This window comes from Desmodus rotundus, chromosome 7 (assembly GCF_022682495.2).
Source record: "Desmodus rotundus isolate HL8 chromosome 7, HLdesRot8A.1, whole genome shotgun sequence".
Taxonomy (NCBI): Eukaryota; Metazoa; Chordata; class Mammalia; order Chiroptera; family Phyllostomidae; genus Desmodus; species Desmodus rotundus.
In genome coordinates, this window is record NC_071393.1 from 29400811 (window position 1) to 29417303 (window position 16493).

The 16493-nt window shown below is 41.9% G+C and overlaps 1 protein-coding gene across 4 annotated transcripts in view; it reads left to right on the forward strand.

Annotated features, from left to right (window-relative positions):
* JHY (junctional cadherin complex regulator) overlaps positions 1–4488 on the forward strand; it is an 80467-nt gene extending 75979 nt beyond the window's left edge. For all 4 annotated transcript variants that reach the window (XM_053928844.2, XM_045192917.3, XM_045192919.3 and 1 more), the window contains 3 exons: positions 1358–1438; positions 2180–2308; positions 4117–4488. In XM_053928844.2, the coding sequence (XP_053784819.1) occupies positions 1358–1438; positions 2180–2308; positions 4117–4314 (408 nt within the window). In that variant the 3' untranslated portion in view covers positions 4315–4488. The remainder of the gene's footprint in view (positions 1–1357; positions 1439–2179; positions 2309–4116) is intronic.
* The last annotated feature ends 12005 nt before the right edge of the window (positions 4489–16493 follow it).

The window sequence follows — 16493 nt, forward strand, 5'->3', positions numbered from 1 at the left end:
CATTCCAAATAAGAGCTTCCTAAGATGCATCCTCTATCCAACCCAGAAAACTTTCACTCATTCCTCATGGGCCAGAGTTCAGTGCTGGGGGCCTGGGGCAAAGAGTATTTGGCTCTGAGCCTCCACAATGGGAAGTGACAGTGGAGACACTAGTTGGTATGACCTCTGGGTGGTCGGTCAGCAGGCCAGTGACAGTGCAAGGTGTAGACATAAGTTCACTGTTATGGTCTGGGAATTATATACGGTAACTGTATCTAATATGATGAAACAATTTTTTAAGTGTCTGGACTGTCTGCCAAATTCTATCTAAGGAAAAGATACATCAGATACATTGTAATCTGAGGACTTAATCATTAATTACCAGGAGCTTTCAAAATGTACCTTGTCGTTAGCCCACAGAAGATGCCATGCGGAGTTAGCACAGCAGTGCCGCCTCCTCAGCCTGGCTCCTCCTCCATCCTCCCACTCTGCTCACCGACCGCCTGAGATGTGCTCCAGGATAGTTACTGTCACCCAAACCCTCTCTCTGGCATTGTCCTTCCTACCCTCCCCAAGGAAGGAGACCAAATAAACTCACAGACTCAAAGGAAAAAGGGTTTGCTTTCCCCACAAGGGCATCTGCTGCAAGTGGCAAGTCAGTTTCAATGACAAAAGCTGAAGTCTGAAAAATGTCTTCGTCTGTCCTATAGTCAGGAGAGTATTAGAATTTTTCCTGCCTATTATTGGGCTCAATATCATAATCAATTAATTAAGTTGCCTCATGTTACTTTGCCCCTTTAAAGACAAAAATACTAATGAGTCACATAAAATTATTTGGACCTTTTAAAATATCCAAATCACACTGAATACGAGTTTCTCAGCAGGTCCTGCCTAGACTCTTAACTCTGAAATGTTTACTTTGTTTTGAGTTATTACCACTTCATTAGACGGGGTGCTCTTATTCTGAGGTAAGGTGCCGGCCTGGTTCATTCAGATTGCCTCTTCCAGGGCCATCACTTGGTGCGGTGAACTGGACGAGACTAGACACACTAGTAGCAGCAGCAGCAACAAAGTCGTAATATATATGTTACATTGGAATGTTAACAAAACAGCACTTGGCTCGCTTGAAATTATTTATTCATAATATTCACAATTTCAAATTTTTTAATTGCAGGAGTGGAAAAGTCAAAACATGTTAGCTAATCAGCTGCAAAATACCAAAGAAACTATTACCAGTAGCCATCTTTAAAATGGAAGAACTGTCAGGAAATGCGCCCGTTCTCCGTTTCCCTTCCTCCCTTCCTTATGCGGTGGTGGTGACAACTGTGCAGGGCATTCGAGTTCTTAAAACAAACTGTCTCTGTGACTATGTTTTTAGAGTTCCAAGCTGAAAGGTTACCAGAAAAGAGACGTGAAGCTCGGAGGCCTTGGACCTGACCTTGAGTCCATCAGAGATAAAGTGAGTGTGATGTGCTCCCAGTATTTTCGGGCTTGGATTTACCTGTCAGTCTTTTAGCAAAAATGTATAAGATGCCCCCACAACCAAGCTCTAATTCAAATGTCTCTGAATGGAGACACTTCTGAAATATCACTGGCAATAGAGACCCAGGCATTTCTCTGACTGAAAAATAAAATTACTTAGCCAATGTTGTGTTACGCGCCCACCTTTTAGTGTTGAGGGCCTGCGCACAGGAAAGTGGGGCCCGCGCACATGAAAGGAGACGTGTGGGTTATACGCTTGTAGGTCTTTCCCAGCAGAGTCATCGCGGTAATTTTGAGCAGCGGCTACAGAGCAGACACTCAGGGTAAGAGTTTCCTGACCCACGAAAAGTGCATCCACTTTATTCTCTGTCCTCGAGGGAAAGCAGATCTCCATTTAATGTGTTTTAACTGCAGTTGCACTCAAGGCATAAAAAGAGAGTCTGGTTCAAAGTTAGAAGCAAAAATGAAAATAAATTGGGTAAATGCAACAAAGAAGAGGCTGGATGTGATGTAGCCAATGTTAAGGGAACACTGGGTGGGCTGCTGTGCAGATGTTCCGCCTCAGAGAGAGGCTGCTTCCCGGAGAAACATCGCTTAACCGCTTGCCTGCCGTTTCCCCAGTGCTGCTGCGATTGGGCCTGGCTCGCTGCGGGCAGTGCTGCTTTAAAGAGAGAGCCCAGCAATCCAGCAGGACCAGTAACTGTGTTTCCCTGAACAGATGCAGAAATTAATACACCAAAAGGAATATGCAAAACAGGTTAAGGAGTACAACATGAAGACACTATCCATTCTGTCCAAACCACACACAACAAAAACAGAAAATAAATCCTCCGTCTCTCGGCAGAAGGTAAGAAATTCTCACAAACGCAGTTACCTTTTCAATTAGAATTAAAAAGATACCTTTATTACGTCACGAGGTCATGAATTCCTTCACGGTCTGTGAACACAGGGGGTGTTCCAGCTACCACTCGTCACTTACAGACATGGATGTAAAAATGACACACACACGTGATGCTACAAGGTTGGCCTTTTGCTTTTCCTGAAGTTTATTATTATCTTTATTCATCCATACGTTTCCTTCTATGTGTAGTGGTCCCAGTTTGTCACACATAAACATCGAATAGTGAGGTGATTTGTTAGTGAATCGGGATTGGTGGTTTCTCCTATCAATTTCAATTTCTACCACTGAGTGAATCTTAAAAGGAAGTTAGTGCTTTCGTGCTGTTTATGGGGCCATGTCAAACAAAGGTCTCTATTGTTTCTCTCAAATTTTTTCTCCCATGTTTTTCCTAAGGGGTCGGCATATATAGCGTCCTCTGTCCAAGAAAAATGATTTCCTAAAATACAGAATCCTCCCTCTCGGTCAGAGTCATCCAACTGCCAGTCTTGATGTGCATGAAACAGGTTCTGTGGAGACATGGAGCTTTGCAGAGCAGGTCTCTGTCTCCGTCCCAACGAGGACGACAAGGGGCCCTTTGGTGCCTTTAGGAATTTGTACTTTATGTTCTCATTCACAGACCATCCTATTTTATGTTTGTTTGTTTGTTTGTTTATGAGAGGGAGAGAAACATCAATGTGTGGTTGTGTCTCACATGCCCCCAACTGGGGACCTACCCTGCAACCCAGGCATGTGCCTTGACCAGGAATGGAACTGGCGACCTTTCAGTTCGCAGGCCGATGCTCAAACCACTGAACCACACCAGCCAGGGCCAGACCAGCATATTTTTTATTTATTGCCTTTTGTCTTCAGATCTTGAAGACCACTATCCACTTGAGTTTCCATGGTGCCACTTTTTCTTTTTTCCTTCAATCCATTATTTTTTCATGAAGAGATTCAAGGCAACAAGTCTGTAATTAGAAATTCATACAGAAGTCACCTACACAAAACTGAGAAGGCTGGAGTTTTTCTGTTTCGAAGGTATTTTTTTCCCCGGTAGGACCTATACATACTATCCACTCCTAATTTAGCCATCGAGAGACTCTTTTCAAAATATAAACCTGATATAAAGGCAGATTTAGAAATCTTATTTAGTCATTTTATTTTTATTGTAATGCCTTTCAGAACTGACATCAGTCAGAAAAAAGAATATTGGCTTTTCCAGTATCCAGGTTTATATAGGTATACAAAAAGAGGGAAAACGAATAATTTCTAATTTCTAATAAAGACTTGTTAGATTTCTAAGAGCCTAGGAACAAGAAAAGTTGGTGTAATAATGGAGGTGCAGTTTTATATCAACTACACTGACGTCTTTGGCCTAAAGTGGTAACAAGTCTTCTTTGGTTAGAAAGGCCTGTTAATATTGCCTTGTGATAAATTAGGTTTTAATAAGATCAAATGCAAGAGAACTCTACTTTCAAACACTGAATAAAATTCTGTTTTATAAAGAAAACATTGAAAGCTACAACTGTATGTTCCCTTTTCAACTCTTTTTCACAGCAAATCCTTATGTGGCTAATTTGTTTTGTTTAAACTGTAAGTTATACCACATTATTTGCATTTTTCTGTTTGGTTTCCATTTCCATCCACATCTCAGTACATTATTGTAGCAATAGTCTTCACTTATATTATCAATAAGCATTTCCTAAGTCTAGATTGCATTTCAGGAATCCAGGGCTCACTTCCTATTTCAAATAAAATTGTCTTTATGTCTTCAGGCTTTGGAATATGCTAAGACCATCCCGAAACCCAAACCTTCGAATCTGACTGATCACGTGTCGAGGGATCAGAAAGATCCAGCCTATGCAGGAAAAGGAGACACTCTGCCTGAAATCTCGCTGCTGGAAATACTGCAGAGCAGACACGAAAGGGAGAAGAAAGCTGTAGCTGCTTTCAAAGTCCTTCACATTGTCTAGGCCCACGTGCAGGGGACCAAAAGCACCCTGAGAACGGACACGTAGCAAAGCAGCCCCAACCAGCCTCTCCGCCTGGAGAGCGGCGAGCTGTTATCAGCATCAAACTGTGGTCCCTCTTTGCTTTGCATGGGGTTTAAAATATGGGGCCCTATTACATTGTGGTGCCATATCTTACCTTGTAGGAAGAAAAATTTAAATTATTTTTTTTTCAAATCAGTTAGAATTTGGGGCTGAGTAAGAACTAGGGAATAAAGCCTTTTGGTTTTATATTGGATCTTTTGATTTCTTAAACAATCTCTACCCTTCTTTAGCATGATGCAAACTTGGAAATTACCCAGAGAGAAGTTTATCAACTTGTGTTTCTCTCTTTTAAATTCCTGACAATAAAAATGTATAAACACTTCAGTTTCTGCTAAAATGAACTCACATTGGACTAATCACCAGTATATTTTGAGATACCATTTCTAAAATATTTCTAAAGTCTTTTAAATTTAGCAAAGGTTTTTAATATAAAATTAGAAGAAAAGAAGATAGATCTAGAGGTGCCTACTCCAGTAGGACAAATCCCGGTGCTCCGACAGAGCATCAGGTCACTAAAGAGAAACCCTCCACGGCCAGGAACACCGACTCAGGCCGCCCAGAGAGCCACACTTCATCGGGGCAACCTACTCAGACTACCAGTCAAGATGGCAGCACGGGTAAACACAGTCCCTGCACCCTCGCACGACCACATCACAATTACAACTAAGCTACACAAAAACTGTCCTTCAGAACCATTTGAAATCTGGCTGAATGTAAGCCCTAAAACCAGAATTTAAAGAAGCAGCCACATTGAGACTGGTAGGAGGGGTGGAGACACTCACACGTGGCAGATAAAGTCAGACGGATATCTTGGCTGTGGAGGCGACCCCTGAGGAAGCCAGGTCTCCTAGCCCAGGCTTCCAGTGCCAGGAAGAAAGTCCCCATAACTATGGCTGTAAAAATCAGCAGAGATTGTGGCTGAGTGAGAAGGAGAGCTTCTGGAGTCCCAGATGTTCCTCTTGAAGGGCCTGTGCCTGGACTTACTCGGACTCATTCCCTCTGAGCTCCAGCACTGGGGCAGCAGCTTGAAAGGCACCAGGGACACACAGGGATGTACTGATTTTCTGGCATCAGGGTGAGAACTGGGGAGAGAGCTTTGTCCCAGACAGAAGTGTGGGCAGGCAGGCACCACATCTGGGTATCAATCTGGCTCACACTGTTTGCCCCACTGTGGTGATTCCCTGAGACCCCTGCCTCACCCAACTTTCCAGCCCACCAAGCTGTTTCCAGTGGCTTTTTCATACAACTAGCCTCTCTTGCCTCATGCTTTAGACTTCACTAAAAAAAAAAAAAAAACCCAAAACAAAAAACCTCTCAACAAGCAACATCTGGCCTCAGTATGAACCAAACCTCTTGCTAAGTGGCCCCAGGCCCGGCACTAACAGCAGCAAGCCTTGGTTTGCAGCTTGACCTCACCTGGGCACCTTCAAGCCCAGAGCAAGTAGCAGCCATCTGCAGATCAGCTGGTAGCTCATGCTGGTGGCCCCAGGCAGGGCATAGGCAATGGCTGACCTTGTATCTCCCAGGAGGCCCCAGAGTCAGTGCACCCAATGGACAGCTTCAGACCTTGCTGGATTTCAACCTTACCACCTCCACAAGCAACATACTAAAGGGGCAGACTCAGCGAGCACGAGAGCCCCACTGAAGCAAGTCCCATGCCATAGGGTCCACTCCTGCACAGCAGCTCCTCCATGCAGTCACAGCTGGTCCTCACAGCGATCGGCCTGGGTCAATCCCTCCCAGTGACGCCAACAGCAATCAGGATTCAACTACAGCAGGACAGAGTATACAGCCCAAACGGGTGCACCTGGAGCACCCAGCCTGGGTGACTGGGGAGGCTGCACCACTGCACCCACAGGACACCTGCTACCTAAGGTCACTCTACCAAATCCAGGAGACATAGCAGCTCCACCTAGTACATGGAAACAAACACAGGGAAGCGGACAAAGTGCAGAGATGAAGAAACAGGTCCCAAATGAAAGAACAGGAGAAGTCTCCAGAAAAATAACTAAATGGAATGGAGGCAAGTAAACCACCAGATACAGAGTTCAAAACAATGGTCATAAGGATGCTCAAGGAATTTAGTGAGAACTTCAGGGAAATTAGTGAAAACTTCAACAACATGAAAAAGGGCATAGATGGGGTGGGGGAAAAGGCAAAAAACTGTACTTGAACGACAATAATAAATAAATAAAATAAATAAACAAACAAACAAACCTGAACATTTATAAATTTTTTTTTAAAAAAGGGCATAGAAACCATAAAAAGAACCAGTCAGAAATGAAGGATACACTCATTGAAATTAAGAATAGTTTACAGGGTATCGGAGAACCAAGATGGCGGCGTAGGTAGACACACTGCGCCTCCTCACACAACCAGAACTGACAGAAAATCGAACGGCAAGGAAGTCCGACACCAAGGAAATAAAAAATAAACATTCATCCAGACCAGTAGGAGGGGTGGAGATGGGCACCGGGGCAGAGAGGACTCGCGTTGCCGTGGCTGGGCCGAGACTGGCGGAGTGTGGGACGAACAGGGCAGACAGTCTGGCCACTGGCAGACCCTGCGACCCCACATTTGCACAGAAAAACCGAGAGGGCCGGACTCAGAGTGGCAGAGAATGGGGCAGGCAGAGCAGCAGGTAGCACCCAGCGGCCCCACATTCGCGCACAGATAAACTGGACAAAAGGCGGGGAGAGAAGCAGACCTCGCAACCCAGGGCTCCAGCTCCAGGAAATAAAGCCTCAAACCTCTGATTGAAAACGCCTGTGGGGGTTGGGGCGGCAGCAGGAGAGACTCCCAGCCTCAAAGGAGAGGTTGTGGGAGAGACCCACAGGGGCCTAGGGTGTGCACAAGCCCACCCACTCGGGAACCAGCACCAGAGGGGCCTGTTTGATTGTGGGTAGCAGAGTGAAAGATTGGAGTCCGGTGGAGAGTGAGGCGGGTGCCCTCTTGGCCCCTCCCCCACATACAGCGTCACAGCTCAGCAACCAGCATTACCCAGCCCCGGTGAACACCTAAGGCTCCGCCCCTTAAAGTAACACACCCACCAAGACAAAAAAAAAAAAAATGGCCCAATGACAGAACACTTCAAAGCTCCAGAAAAAATACAACTAAGTGAGGAAGAGATAGCCAACCTATCAGATGCACAGTTCAAAACACTGGTAATTAGGACGCTCACAGAATTGGTTGAATTTGGTTGAAAATTAGATGAAAAAATGAAGGCTATGCTAAGAGAAACAAAGGAAAATGTACAGGGAACCAATAGTGATGCGAAGGAAACTGGAACTCAAATCAATGGTGTGGACCAGAAGGAAGAAAGAAACATCCAACCAGAAAAGAATGAAGAAACAAGAATTTGGAAAAATGAGGAGAGGCTTAGGAACCTCCAGGACATCTTGAAACGTTCCAACATCCGAATTATAGGGGTGCCAGAAGGAGAAGAGGAAGAACAAAAAATTGAAAACTTATTTGAACAAATAATGAAGGAGAACTTCCCTCATCTGGCAAAGGAAATAGACTTCCAGGAAGTCCAGGAAGCTCAGAGAGTCCCAAAGAAGCTGGACCCAAGGAGGAACACACCAAGGCACATCCTAATTACATTAGCCAAGATTAAGCAGAAGGAGAGAATCTTAGAAGCAGCAAGAGAAAAGGACACAGTTACCTACAAAGGTCTTCCCATAAGACTGTCAGCTGATTTCTCCAAAGAGACCTTACAGGCAAGAAGGGGCTGGCAAGAAGTATTCCAAGTCATGAAAGGCAAGGACCTACATTCAAGATTACTGTATCCAGCAAAGGTATCATTTAGAATGGAAGGGAAGATAAAGTGCTTCTCAGATAAGGTCAAGTTAAAGAAGTTCATCATCATCAAGCCCTTATTATATGAAATGTTAAAGGGAGTTACCTAAGAAAAAGAAGATAAAAAATATGCACAACAAAAATGACAGCAAACTCACAGTTATTAATGACCACACCTAAAACAAAAACAAGAGCAAACTAGGCAAACAACTAGAACAGGAACAGAACCATAGAGATGGAGATCACATGGAGGGTTGTCAATAGGGGAGTGGGAGGGGGAGAGGGGGGGAAAGGTACAGAGAATAAGTAGCATAGATGATAGGTGGAAAATAGACAGGGGGAGGGTAAGATTAGTATAGGAAATGTAGAAGCCAAAGAATTTATAAGTATGACCCATGGACATGAACTATAGGGGGGGAATGTGGGAGGGAGGGGGTGGGCAGGATGGAGTGGAGTGAAGGGGGGAAATGGGACAACTGTAATAGCATAATCAATAGATATATTTTAAATTAAGAAAAAAAAAGAATAGTTTACAGGGTATCAATAGTAAAGTAGATGAAGCCAAGAATCAAAGAAAACACCCAATCAGAACAGATTACATATATAATATGTATTTATATATACACATTAATAGGTATATATAAATATATACATATTTACCTATTAATATGTGTATATATACATTATATATTTATATATATTAATACATAATAAGTTTCATTATGTGTGTGTATGTATTCTTCAAAAAGGATCCTCTAGGACAACTTCAATCACACCAACAGTTGTATCACTGGGGTGCCGGAAGGAGAAAAAAAGAACGAGCAAACAATTGAAAATTCATTTGAAAAAATAGTAACAGAAAACCTCCCTAATCTAGTGAAGGAAATAGACACACAAGTCCAGAAAACAGAGAGTCCCAAACAAGATGAACCCAAAGAGGCCCACACCAGACACATCATAATTTAAATGCAAGAGCTCAAAGATGAAGAGAGAATCTTAAAAGCAGCAAGAGAAAAGCAGTTACCTACATGGGAGCTCCCATAAACTGTCAGCTAACTTCTCAACAGAAACTTTGCAGGCCCCAAGGGACTGGCAAGAACTATTCAAAGTGATGAAAAGTAAGAACCTACACTGAGATTACTTTACACAACAAGGCTATCGTTTAGAATAAAGGGATAGATAAAGAGCTTCTCAGACAAGAAAAACCTGAAGGAGTTCATCATCACCAAACCAGTATTACATGAAATGTTAAAGGGTCTTTTTTAACAAGGAAGAAAAAAGATAAAAAATATGAACAACAAAATGGCAATGAATACATACCTATCAACAATTGATCTAAAAAGCAAAATAAACAAATAAGCGGAGCAGAAAAAGACTAACAGATACAGAGAATGTTTTGTCAGTTGCCAGATGGGAGGGGTGTTGGGGGATGGGTGAAAAAGGTGAATGGACTGAGAATACAAATTGGTTGAAATTGGTTACAAAATAGTCATGGAGATGTAAAGTACAGCATAAGGGATACAGTCATTAATATTATAATAACTACAGTGTCAAATGGGTATGAGATTTGTCGAGGTGATCACTTAATGAATTATTTAATGTCTAATCCCTGGGGAGTACACCTGAAACCAATATAATATTGTACATCAACTATAATTGAAAAATAAAAATTGATTTTAAAAAAGTTACTCCAAGTATATAAATTTGCTGGGCATCTTGCCATCACAAATATCTTAAAATGTTGTCAAATGTGTGCTTTTACACAAAGAAATAATATTAGGTAACACAAAATCATTCCATAGTTTACTATGGATGTCAGTACTAATAATTATTTTTACTTTTTAAAATATTTTGAAGTTGAATGAACATTATAAAGTTCCCAGGTCTGAAAATGAACCTAGATGATTTAATTTTTTACTTGCCTGTGTTAGATGGGCATCACACCCTTAGACGCCATATCCAGAAATGGACAGTTTTAACAATGATTGAAGACAGATCTGTTCATCTACAGAGGCAGCATAAGGACTAGCTTTGGAGATTACTCCTATGCTGGATGCATTTTACATAAGCCATGATGAGGTATAAAAGCTGCCCGTACTTAACTTGCTCTTGAAACTGGAAGCAGTTAGAATCGCAAGTCTGGAAAGGTAACAAGTATCTGATGATAAAGAGTAAACTGACAAATCGTGTTTTTGTGGTATTTGGAAAGTCATACCTGAGGAGCTAGTTTAGAAAAATCACAGCTCAAACGGCTCCTAAAATATATTTGTAAAAGAAGAGGAACCATCAGCTACATGGTAAAGACTTTTCTAAGAAACATGACATGAAATGCTTCTTAATGGCTTTAAATTTAAACTTACTCTGAAAGATAAAATAATGCTGAGAGACACTTCCATATTTCCACATTAAAGGGACAGGGTAAATTTTTACAAATATTTCATTTCCACTAGAATATCTTAAAATAATTTAGAGCTTGGAATAGGCTTCTCTTGTTCAACCGCCAATTCTGCAGGAGAGGAAATGGAAATGAAGAAAAGGGAATGGGACTCGGAAGTCCGCAGTCCTGCTGAGCAGCCAGGTCTAAACTCCAGTCTTTCAACACCTAGGACAGCCCTGCCGGATATTTCTGTATGGGAAGAAGTAATTCTTGTTTTACTGGGTGGGCAAGGGGCATGTAGTTGATACAGATTTCAGTTTTAGACTTGAACTTACATAATGCAGTTCCATATTCTGAAATATGCATTCCTATGTCCCTTATCAAGTTTTTAACATGTACAACCCGGCAACTTCATCGCTACACAGGTAAAGTTGTAAGAGATGTGTATAAAGCAACTCGTAGGTTGACCAATAAAAGGGATGCTATTTCCTGCCTTTCCAGAACACTTAAAAATCACCCCACAACTATTTCTCTGTTACCCTAAGCATTGTAATTCCTTCAGGTATTTTTCACACATACCATCAACAACTCACACTCGGTTGAAGCTGGTTAAAAAATTCAGTTGATTGTCATACAACATTTCACAGTGTCTTTATTCCTAAGGCAAGTCTCTGTCATGGGGCCTATAGGACTATAGGACATCAAAATTCTCTGTACACAAATATTTAGAGTGACAAACGACACCTTAAATGACTTTGACTAAAGAAATAGGGCCTATTTGTTGAACCCTTGGGGTTGGAATAAAAAAAAGGATCACAACAGGCCTTCATCTGGCCCCAAGGGGCCTCACAAGACCCAGCGGACTGTCACTAAGCTACTGTGACACCAGACAGGGAAGAGACTCTGCAAAAACAGTGAGTGACAAATGATGTTTTGCTGCTCCTTTAAAGTAAATTGTACTAATGACAATGTTAACCTTTCGTAGACTCATACGGATCAGTGATTATTTTTATAGTTGTTCGTTTCAGATATTTAAGAAGCAAAAAGAATCCGCCTGCGAGAAAACAAGGGACTTTAAGCGTGTGTGCTATGGTGACAGGGGGCCTGCATTTTACCAGGTGTCATACGTGCCACTGAAAGACACAGTGGCTAATCTGCCTGAGCACTAAGAATGGGGGTAAATACGAGACCTTTAAACCACACATTATCTCTTATTACAGCCTCCTTTTTTTACTGTGCTGTTTCATCTTGAGGTTCCAATGAGACGTCCTCTTGGAGCGTTTTTTACAAGTAGCTGAGTTTAATGACAGCTGTCTTCGTGACATTGTTTTGTACAGAAAGGAGTCTCTTGGGAGTTATCTAGAAACTCAAGAAGAGACAATGTTGAGGAACAAATAAAAGGTAAGCCTAGCTAAGGCCTTGGTGCCTAATGCCTCTAATTGGGGCCTTATTATTGGTTAATGAATCCTTGTCAAAACATCACAGCGAGCACAAGCATGCACAGTCTAGTCTACAGTGAGAAAATAACTCTTCATCCCAACAGTTATTATCTGGGAGTTGTGGGAAAACACACCGAGTAATTATGACAACACTAGACCTAATTGAGAACTTTGAGTTGATAGCAAATGGTCTACAATAGCAGACTAGATAAATTCAAGAGGGGTTCTTTTTAATTACTTACTGAAAAATAGCAGAAAATGAATTAAATTACGAGGATAGTCTGCAGATATCAGGGCAAGTTTAACTAATTCTCTCTAAGATATGCTTCAAAACATGTATTATCATTATATTAGAAAGTAGCATTTGGAAATATAAAAGTTCTTAAGGAAAAATCAATGTTGCTGTCTTAAATATACCTTTTTAAAGATTCCCTTTCCCTGTTAGAGTAAGAATCTGGAAGGATAATGTATCCCGTCCAACTCTCAAGCATTCATAGCATTACGGATTTCTCCCTAACGCTAAGTGTGTGTTCATAACTTCTATTCCTAATGGGTAAGCAGACAGACAAAAAGATACATGAACACTGCAGTTGCCTCTTAGTTGTTTTCCCAGCGAGGAAGAGATTTAAAACAGCAGCACATACAGTAGAAAGATCAGCGGTTGCCAGGGGTGCAGTGGGAGGGCGGGTGGGATGAGCGGTTGGAACAAAGGGGATGCTTAGGGCAGGGAAACTCTTCTGTGTCATTGGATGTGCACCATTATACACGGTACATCTCTCAAAGCCCCTAGAATCTGCCACACAAGAAAATGAACCCGAATATGAACTGTAGCATTTACCAATAGTTAATAATACTGTTGATCAATCGTTACAGATACACCACACTAACTCGAGCTAATGATATGGGAAACTGGTAGGTGGTAAGGGATCATATGGGAACTTTATGTTCTGCCCACTTAATTTTTCTATAAACCAAAATCTGTTTGATAAATAAATAAATAAATAAATAAAACAGTAGCACAAAGTGAAATTCTTTAAATGTTGTGGGGTTTGTTTATCCGTAGTGTGTCCTACCCCTTCTATCCCTGATTATAAGTTGTCTATATTGTCAGACAAAACTTGTATAGTATCAAGGAAAAATAAAGAAGAAACATGTGTCCTAGTAAAATTTTTGTTTAGACATTTATTCCGCTTTTGTAAGTATGTTGAAGTAGGCTCTCAGAGGAGCTAAGAACCTGAGACTCAGCGCTGTCCCCTCACCCCGGTGCCTCCAGACTAAGAACAGGATTTGTCTCTTCCCCCCGAGCAACTTCACTAAGCGGAATCACACAGCTTCCACACGAAGGCACTGAGAAATGACATTTCCGAAGCAAACATTTGGTCAATGAAAAGCAAAAAGTTTTAGAAGGCAGATTTTTCATTCATTTTAAAATTTTATTCCCTGATCTTAAAGATTCCTATTCTTCATGGTTGGTTACTTGATTTGGACTTAGTGAAATAAGTGGAAAGTTGGGGCTTCCCCAAAATGTAACAAAAAAATCACATCACAAGATGCAAAGTGAACAGACTTTTCAACTCTCTCCACCTCTCAATATAGGGGCTCTTTGGGTATTATGAAGAGAGGAAGCGAGAATTTGGCAGGCAGGGTTTATCTCCCTTGCTGCCTCTGCACTGCCCTTTCATTTCCCCTTGCCACATAAGTAATTAATTTTCAATAAGCTGCATAAATGGTCTTCTGCTATTAAATAGTGTAACAGGTTGAGAGGATTACAATGATATGAGCATTTTGGGCAAATACAGGGTCCAGCAGAAGTAACGCCTGCTTGAGTGTGGTTGGTAGGGTAAAAATATGGTTGTAATAATCTATAGTTTTAATTTGAACATATCACCTAAAATGTCATATGTGCCTCAGTGTGATATTGTTGTTACAGAATTACGTGCTTATGATTTTGTAACAAAAGATTTTGTAATAAAAAGGGGCATTATTTGTGCCGGACCCCTGTATATTTAGTGAAGCCTTGGAAACATCTGAAAAGATTCCATAAATGCCCTTCATGGAGCTGACAGCTCACAGAGGCCACCTGACACTGGGGCTGCTGAAAAGGCCTCCCAGGGCACCCTCTGTCACTAGGGTCCCACGCTTTTGCAAGAGATATTTAAATAGTAGATACACTCATGGGGCAAATGTGACAGTGGAGGAAACAACCTTCAGACATTTAAAATCCAAAAAGTGCACAGGAGTAGGAAGTAGAGAACAGAATGAATAGCCAGTGAACAAAAACAATGTAGGTCTCTATGCTAAATAGTTTGGGGCACCAATGTATCAGTTCCTCCTCTATGGCAGATTTGTCTTGTAAATCAACCCCATGCCTTCTTTCCCATCCAGACCCCTACCGAAGCCACCGTCAAGAAGCCGGTTGGCTTGCCCCCACACCTTGCGCCCCGGTGGATCCGATGTCTCTTACCAGTCCCTCTGCTGCCTCCACATAACGGGAGCATTTGACGCGGTGTTGATGAAGTCCCTAAATTTGTTGTCTCTACATAAAATTGATAATCCCCTATCGTACAAACCTCAAGCACCTATTTTTAATGAAACCTTTAGATGAATATCAAAGAACAATTTAGCCATGTCTAATGTTTTAATTAGCTTATATTCTCAATTTAACCCATTAAGCCTCCTTTGATGATCCCTGTATTTGGGGTTTAGCCTCAGATGCAGGAGGTAATGAATACTGGACCTTTTGATTTAATGAGAATTTTGGCTCTTTCAGCCTGCGCCTCTTTGTATACCTTTTATTTTGCTGGCTATAGAATTCAGTTAATTGAAGGAGTCTCTTACCGCCACACATTAAGGAGTATAAATTAGCATTCCCATTCGGATTGGAAAATGCAAGCAGCCAGTATGTCTTTGATCTGAGGATGGAGCTGAAGAGGACAGCCGCCCTCTGAAAATGAGCTGATGGCCTTGTTATCAGGGCAAAATACAGATGTGTCCATGTGCCACAAAACACTTAATGTCCTAATTGATCACTTTCTAATTCTCCCCGTCCTGTCTGCCGCATTCTCTTTAGGAGCATGTGTGTGCACGTGTGTGGAGGTGTGTGTTTGTGTTCCTGTACTTCTGTCTTGCTCTCTCTGTGTGTTCTTTCTGTTTCTTACTCAGAGAATTAGGGACCTAGGCTTCAAATTAATTTGAACCAAGGAAAATGAAGTAACATAAATTCCCTCACCTTGAGATTTTTAAGAATATCCTGTAAAATTATTCAGGAACTTCCACAAAGATCCTTAAGGGTTAACTCTAACTCCCAATGCTCTCACACTGATAGGTCCTAGGCCACTTGCACGGCATCATTGACTAGGAGGTAGGCAGGGCTGTTCTGTGCTCTGGCAATGCTGTCAGCCTTTTCTATCTGTTCTAATGATGATGCAATTCTCCTGAACCTCAACCAATTCAGTTACATCAAGGAAACACTGAGGTAAAAGATCAACACCCCCTCACTCACAGTGAAAGCCAGAGCAAAACAACATGAGATTTAAAATATGAGGTTTCTGGACAAATACAGTAGGCTGAACACACACACACACACACACACACACACGTATTTCACTGTCTTGGCAAGCTCCCACTAAAATCACAGAAAAGGGCGTTTTTAAGGCATACACAAATGATCTCATCTATAAGTGACAATCAACAAAACAATAAAACAAAACAAACAAGCAAGCAAAATATAACCTGAGAGGAGGGGTGAGGGGGATAATGGGAGAAAAAAGGGGAGGGGTCATCAAAGAACATGTATAAAGGACACATGGACAAAGCCACAGGGGGCTAGGATTGAAGGTGGGAGGTGGGGATGGGGAGAAAATGCAGACAACTGTACTTGAACAACAATAACAAATAAATAAATAAATTATACTTGGTGATATTCTATTTCAAAAAAAAGGCACACATATATTAAGACTGAAAAAACAGGAGGGACAACAGTAACACAATTTTGAAACCTGAAAAGCAGATAAATGAGTTGTAAAAAAATGGCAGACTCCAAAAACACTAACTTCTAACCTAGCAAAGAGGGCAGCCAAGAATTGATCTGACCTACACTGAAGAAGACCCCCAACTGCTCAGGAATTGATGGTGTCAATTACCTCTAGAAGTGGGGGTGAAGGGAGGTGAGGAGGACTGAGTGAGGACACCTGCCTCCACCAGCCCAGGGAAGGGTTGCTCTCCCCCGCCCAAGGGTGGAACAGTGTGTCTGGAGTGAGGCACAGCTCTCTGCTAGGAGCCACAGCACTGAAAACAGCCAAGAGCGAACATGTGTGTTCTAAACACAGAGACCTCAGCTCCACTTCTGCCACGTGGCCCCCGAGTGTGGGGCCTTCATCTTACAAACAGGAGTTTGGAAAATCTCTGGGTAATCTGACGAGGTTAAAAGAAAAGACCTAAAACTCCTGACTTCAGTAGTTCTCCAACTAAAGAACTCAGCCATG